This window comes from Condylura cristata, unplaced genomic scaffold (genome assembly GCF_000260355.1).
Source record: "Condylura cristata isolate star-nosed mole 26May11 unplaced genomic scaffold, ConCri1.0 scaffold00014, whole genome shotgun sequence".
NCBI lineage: Eukaryota > Metazoa > Chordata > Mammalia > Eulipotyphla > Talpidae > Condylura > Condylura cristata.
Window position 1 is genome coordinate 13,314,493 of NW_004567115.1, and position 7,809 is coordinate 13,322,301.

The following is a 7,809-nucleotide window of genomic DNA, read 5'->3' on the forward strand; positions in this document are numbered from 1 at the left end:
GGCAGAGCAGGCAAGTTTTGGGGTTCCAGGATGCCCTTCACCCTGACCTGTGAATAGGACCAATTCACTTACTATCTGGCCACAAAGAGAGGACAATTTTCAGAGGGTGCTTAGGAATCCTTGTAAGACTTTCCACATTTCCCTTCTTTTTCCTAATCAAAGACTTTATTTTAAATTTGTTTTCAAAAATATAAAATATTTTGAAAATAAATGAAAAAGATTTAAAATACTTATATTGATTTCTATGAAACAACACTTAATTACTTAAAGTTTGTCTCTGACATAGCTCAGCTCAATGTGGTCAGGATATTTTTCTTAATTAAAAAAGCCTGAGGATAAAAGAACATCAGATCTTTAATTACCTAAACAGTTTATAACCTATTATTAAAATCCAGTACTCGTCTTTTAGCAGAGGAAAGAAATTTAAAGTTTAGTTTCATATAAGTATACGTTGATACGAAAGCTTAACTTTAAAAATACTATTACCATTAATTTGATCTTAGATAGCTTGATGACAAATAATTTCCTTTTTATCTAGCATTTCTTTCATTCCTATTTTGATAAAAATATTCTGCTCTACCCCAAGACCAGATTTATTTCTCTCACTGTCTTTTTTTCAGCTTTAATATCATGCATTGATTAGAACTCTTGAACCTTAAAAACATTAAATTCTGAATTGTGATTGTGTAAACTGTCATATCAGTATTCTCAATAGTATAAAATTTTAAGGTGATATAGGAGACACTTTACTTACAGACATTACAGTCTTTTATTCTACAATTAGAAGCCAAAAGTAAACATAAAAGTTCACTAATATTTCAGCAGAATTATTTAATAATTATTTAATTATGAATTTTTATTATTAAATTTAATAAAACTTTAAAAGAGATTTGGGAAACAACTTAAGTAGTGTTAAAAGAAACAGACTGAAAATGAAATTACCACTTAAGCTTTTGCCAAGGCTAATATCTAAGAACCTGTAGTTCAGTTTCTCCCAGTAATAGAATCCCCAATTCAATCAATCTGAATTTAACTGGTAAAGTCATTTTGCCTGAAAAAAAATCCTTTATTTTATTGTATTATGTAATACAATGCAAGATGTAATAATTATATAACTACTTCTAAAGTTTCAAACAAACCAGAAATATCTGAGACCAATAAAGATATTATTAGAAATTCCTATCTCTGTGCTTAATTAAGCCTTTTCTTTCTTAAGCATATTTCCAGGGCCAGGAAATTTCAGATTGGCATTCCTGGGTGGTATAGACTTAACATTCCATTATAGGCTTATTATTTCTGGATAGCCATCATAAAAACCCCATGTGACTAAGTCAGTTATTTTTTCTTGTAGAGAACATGAGCTAGGTAACATTTAAAATAAACCCAATATTATAACTCTAAGAAATGTATATTTCAAATTAAACCAAAATATTTTAAGCTAAAATTTACCCCAGGTGATGGTTTATTGAAAAGCATTTTGGTTTTGTTTTTCTAATATTCCTCTAAGTTTAGAAATAGTATATATATTAACTTCCACAAGCCAAATATATATGAATTTATTCTATTATTATCATCTGGAGGTAAGGTAATAAAACACACGGGTAGACACAAATGTATAGATACACAGACTGAAATCAATTTGTTTAAAATTTTTTATTCTGAATTCAAACAAAACTCATGATTTTATAAAGTAACAGTTGAAAAATCTCAGCTTATTTCCTCATATGACTAATACCTGAGGAGCGGTATCCCTATTACTTAAAGAAAGAAGCTTGCTTAGATTTAAGCATGCAACTTTTCTCTACTCCTCTCCTCCCCCCACACATACACCCTACTTTCTTTCTTATCCACTTAAGATTGTGGAGACATTGCTGTATTTTAAAATTGCAACAGGAGTTTGGCAATGAAAAAACACTTGTCTTCAAAAATTTTAGTCATAGAATGTTATTTTCTAACTTGACCAAAATGTTAATTATAGGGTTATTATTTAAAAACCCTTTCAAATATCATGTAGTTTCAACCAGAATGAACAGAATATATTTCTGACATTAAAATAACTCAGCACCAAAGAAGGGACTCATCATTACCCTGAGGCCTGGCAGTAGTAAAACCCTTCTCTGTTCAGACAGAGCTTCATAACCAAGCCCAGTTTGGGGGAGTGAAAGGCAAATAAGGAGAAGGGGTGGACTGGCTTCTCTTTTCTTTTCTCTCTAAACCCACAGTGTTGAGTTTAGCACATTCTGGAAGCTCAAAAGAGTCACCTAGTGGCCACTAAAACCTTAGAAGCATTTATGTGTACAGTTAATTTGTGACAATAGTGTGCTAAACAAACAATGGAGAAAAGCAAGTCTCTTCAACATATGGTGTTGAGAAAGCTGGGCAGTTACTTGCAAAATTATAAAGCTAGACTTCTATCTCATACCATACACAAAAATTAACTCAAGATGGAGTAAAAACAGGTGTTAAGGCTTGAGGGACCTCCCTGGTGGCACAGGTGTTGAGTCTCAGCCCTGCCACACTGTCACCGTTACCTGAATTCCATCCCCTCAGCCAGGGAGCTAATCCACAGGTCTTGTATATTGTCCTTATGACATGAAGCTTAATATCCAAGATCTATAAAGAACTTATATAACTCTACACAGACGCCAATAGGTACATGAAAAAAATGACCACTATTTATCATCAAAGCAATGTAAACTAAGACCATGATGAAACACCACTTCATAACTGTGAGAATGGCCTTTATCAAAAATTCCAAGAGAAAAAGGTATTGGTGAAGATGTGGGGAAAATGGAATCATCATACAATGTTTTTAAAATGTAGACTGATCCAGTAATGTATGGAAAACAGCTTGGAGATTTTTCAGAATAAATTAATTAATTAATTAATTAATGTCTGCCATATGATCCAACAATTCCACTCCTTGATGTCTATCCAAAGATTGCAAAACCGCTAATTCAAAGGGATACATACACTTCTTTGTTTGTTGTAACAATACTTACCATAGCCAAGTTAGGGTAACAACATGAGTGCCCAAATATCTAAACAGATTAAGAAGATGTGGTGTATACATATAATGGCTTACCACTTACAAAAAAATTCAGACCTTACTGTTTGTGACAAGGTTACTATTTCCAACATAGATGGAACTTGAGAGGATTATGCCAAGTGAAATTAGTCAAGAGGAGAAAAAAATACGAGAGGATTTCATTCATATGTGGAATATAGAAAAACAAAGTAAATGATAAAACTAAGCAAAACAAACCCTAGAAATCTGACTGTAAAATTGAGGCTATCAGAGGAGAAGAGAGGAGATAAGGGGTGAGGGGAGATAATAAATTATGATAGAAGATTAAAGGAGCTTTGGTGGTGGGCATGAAGAGGTGTGAATAAACCTCTTCTGTGCCTCTGAATCATATAGTGTTGTATATACAGTGTTGTTGTAAATCAAGATTACCATAATACAAAATAGAGTAAAAATTAATTTTTAAATAAAAATTATTGCATGCATATTCAAAATAAAATCAATAGGCAATATATTTGATAGAAAGGAGGAAACTTAAGAAAAAGAAGGAAAGGAGAATGATGAAAAATATTAAGATTATGTTTCATATTAAAAATAATACTCTCAACCCTCCCTGGTGGCACAGTGGGTTAAAGCACAGCACTAAGAAGCTAAAGCCACTTCAACACGAATTCGATCCCCACTCGGGAGGTGACTCACGTGTCGTGGCAGACCTCTTCTGACATGCTCACTGCTCCCCTCAGCAGTGTACTTCGTCAGTAGGCCTGTTCTGCTCCCCACTCTATCTCTGGTGAATCCTCCCACCACTCCTGCACCTCTGGCCTGTATCCTGGTTCTGCATGCATAAATAATTAAGTAAATCTTAAAAAAATATATTCTCTTGCTATTGACTTTCAAGAGCTCAACTACATTGTGCCTTGAAGTATGTGGCATTTTATACATCTTGTTTCAAACTTTTTGGGCCCCTTTGGATAGGGACATCTGGTTCATTTGACCCCCTGCCAGGGCACTGACATGGTACAGCAGACCTCTCTTGTTTCACCTGCTGCTCGTCTCACCAGTGCATTTCAATAGATCCACCTGTTCTGTTCCCCACTCATTCTCTGGTGAATCCTCTCCCCCTACACCTCTGGCTTGTACCCCAGTTCTTCTATGCAAAAATAAGTTTAAAAATAAAATAAAACAATATACATGCACCCAAAAAACCTATTCTGGAAAGCTGACCCTAGATCTGAGACTTCCAGAGGGAAAAGAGGAGGGAAAGATGGAGGAGTGAGAAGGTGGGGTTAAGAGGAGGTACAATGGACTAAGGTAGAGGACTGTGGGTACTTTGGCCAATGAGAGCTATGGTGATTATACCTGAAGGAGTAAACCCTCTACTGTCAAACTACTAGCAAACATGTGAAACAATGGTACTTCAATAGAAAATGGTATAAAACAAAAACAGGGGCCTTCCCTGGTGGTGCAGAAGGGTTAAAGCACAGCACTGTGAAGCTCTCTGAAGCCACTGCAGCATGAATTCGATCCCCAGCCAGGCTGCTGACCCACATGGCGCGGCAGACCTTTCTTGACCCTCCTGTTGTTCCCCTCAGCCGTGTACTTCAACCATCTGCCTGTTCTGCTCCCCACTCTGTCTCTGGTGAATCTCTCACCACCCACACCTCTGGTCTGTACCCCAGTTCTGTATGCATAAATAAATACATCTTAAAAAACAAAAACAAAAACAGGGGCCTCCCTGGTGGCGCAGGGGGTTAGAGTGCAGCGCTGCAAGCAAGCAGCAGTCACTTCAGTGCAAGTTTAATCTCCATTCCGGGAGGTGACCCACATGGTGCGGCAGACCTCTCCTGACCTGCCTGCTGCCCGCTGCTCCCCTCAGCAGTGTACTTCTTCAATCTGTCTGCTCTGTCCCCCACTCTGTCTCTGATGAATACTCTCACACATCCCCTGCACCTCTGGCCTGTACCCCAGTTCTGTATGAATAAATAAAACTTTAAAAATAAATAAATTAATTAATTAAAACAGAAAGCAAATTTTGTGTGTGGGCAAACTGGTTAAACTGCACTGAATTTTAATATCAAAAGTACACAAAGTTACAAAATTGGAGTTTACTTTTCTCTCTGTTAAAAGGACAGTTTTCTTATATTGCTTGCTCATTTTCTTAAAAAGGATTTATTTATACATACAGAACTGGGGTGTAGGTCAGAGGTACACGGGGTGAGAGGATTCACGAGAGTGGGGAGCAGAACAGGCAGATCTACTGAAATACACAGTTGAGGGGTGCAGTGGGTGAGACAGTGCGAGATAGTGCCATGTGGGTCAACTCTGCTCCCTGATTGCTTCATAGTGCGGAGACTTAACCCCTTGTGCCACCCAGGAGGACCCTGTTTGCTCTTAAAGAAAGATTATGAAAGGGGTTTCCTTTCTTTGATTTATTAGATTTTGGTTGGTTCAAGTCTTGGGGACTCTGGCTCCAAATTGCATTTCAAATACAAGGAACTATCCTGCTTATCATATCCATACTAATAATCTCCTTGGTGAATTGTATTTTCAAACTTTAAATATCTTTACAACTGCAATTACTAACAATCAAGTAAGTGATCTTGCTAAGATTGAGTATTATCATTTTTGCAGTATTGTTAATATTTTCCAGTTAATCTATATCAGGACTTTGATTTCACTTGGTATTATAAATTTTAAATGTTAAAAATATGCAGACGAATTTTTTTAACTTTTAATTTTTTTAAATTTAGTTTTACATCATTCTTCATTTTGTGCCTTTTTCCATCTTGTTTGAATTCTCCATGGACTTCCCACCACCAATTCACCTATGGGGAATAGGAACAAACTAATTTTTTATTCTTTATTTTTATTATGTAAGTCCTTGACTTTTTTGCACATTTTTAATCACACGCAGGCTCCCTTCAGACAAACGTATTGCCTGTATTTTATTTAGGGGACATGTCTCTTGAGTAAAATAATCAAAGAATAGGGAGGGAAGTTAAATTAGTCCTGTGGAATTTTTCTAAAAAGGTATAATTTATTAGATATTAAATTCAGTAGCACAATTTTAGAAATAAAAATAAAAAAATAAAGAAATCTTGGCCCTCCCTGGTGGCGCAGTGGGTTAAAGCACAGCACTGAGATGCTAAAGCCACTTCCGCATGAGTTCAATTCCCGCCTGCCCTCTGGAGGTGACCACATGGTGTGGCAGACCTCTCCTGACCCGTCCGCTGCTCCCCTCAGCAGTGTACTTCGTCGGTCTGCCTGTTCTGCTCCCCACTCTGTCTCTGGTGAACCTCTCGCCGCCCCTGAGCCTCTGGCCTGTACCCCAGTTCTGTATGAACAAATAAATAAATCTTTAAAAAAGAAAGAAAGAAAGAAAGAAATCTTTTTCTTCCCCTTCCCCAAAGTCTGAGGATATTTTAAAACAGTTTTTTGAGAAGACACAATCACTTTTACTCATTTTAATTTTTTCATCCTTTATAGCCCAAAATTATAAAATTTATATATGCTGAAAAGGGAAGACGTGGCCGTTCGTATTGGCAGGCTTTAGCCTTTCTGCAGCTGCTCACTTTGTTGGGTTTTTAATTTCCATGAATGTGCAGGCATCCAGAAGTTCTGTGAAGAATAATATAGGAGAAAGGCATCAGGTACTGCCTGTGTTTACTAAACACAATTCTATTCCTACTTCCTAAAAGTAAATGATAGGTAATAATTATTTTTTTAAGTACTCCCCCACTCCACTCCCTGGCCAACCCAGCAACTGATGTCAGTGCTATCTAAATGCCTACATTGGTGCCCTCCCTAGTAGCACAGTGGGTTAAAGCGCAGCACTATGAAACTATCCTGCAGCCGCACCCACTGCAGCACGAGTCCCATCCCCAGCCACGGGGTGACACACAGGGCGCAGCAGACCTCTCCTGTCACCGGCTGCTACTCTCAGCAGTGTATTTCAGTCAATCTGCCTCTTCTGCTCCCCACTTTCTCTCAGGTGAATCCTCTTACCCCTTCATCTCAGCCTGTACCCCAGTTTTTGTATGTATAAATAAGTAAATCTTTAAAAAAATAATAAATGCCTACATGTTCTTTTCTTCCTCTTGTTATTTCCAATGCATGATAGAATTCAACAAAAATTCAGGCACACTCCCAATAATATGACTATCCCACCCTATTTTTATTCTTCTAACATTTCTTTTTTTTTTTTTTGAAGATTTATTTATTTATGCATACAGAACTAGGGTACAAGCAGAGGTGCAGGGGCAGTGGTAGGATTTACCAGAGACAGAGAGGGGTGCAGAACAGGCAGATCAATGAAGTACACTGCTGAGGGGGAGCAGTAGGCAGGTCAGGAGAGGTCTGCCAAGCCATGTGGGTCACCTTTGGTGCTAGGGATTGAACTCATGCGGAAGTGGCTTTAGTTTCTTAGTGCTGTGCTTTAACCTGCTGCGCTACCAGGGAAGGCCCCTAACATTTCTGTTGAGGGCCGAAAGTATACAGTGGCAACTATATACATTTTACTTACAAATCTTTGAAAACTGGTCTTATATGAACAGTTTATACTCCCCACCTTGATGAGCTTACAAACATGTTCATTTTATTTAAAAAATGGAAATACAGGCCCTCCCTGGTGGCGCAGCGGGTTAAAGCACAGCACTAAGAAGCTAAAGCCACTTGCGCATGAGTTCGATTCCCGCCTACCCTGGAGGGGACCACATGGTGTGGCAGACCTCTCCTGACCCGCCCGCTGCTCCCCTCAGCAGTGTACTTCATCGATCTGCCTGTTC

At 37.9% G+C, this 7,809-nt stretch overlaps 1 protein-coding gene across 1 annotated transcript in view; it reads right to left on the reverse strand.

Moving 5' to 3' along the window:
* Positions 1-6,518: 6,518 nt before the first annotated feature.
* The window catches only part of LOC101637145 (inhibitor of carbonic anhydrase-like), a 38,442-nt gene continuing 37,151 nt past the window's right edge, over positions 6,519-7,809 (reverse strand). Inside the window, exon 17 of the mRNA XM_012724814.1 lies at positions 6,519-6,643. Within this exon, the coding sequence (XP_012580268.1) occupies positions 6,594-6,643 (50 nt within the window). The 3' untranslated portion in view covers positions 6,519-6,593. The remainder of the gene's footprint in view (positions 6,644-7,809) is intronic.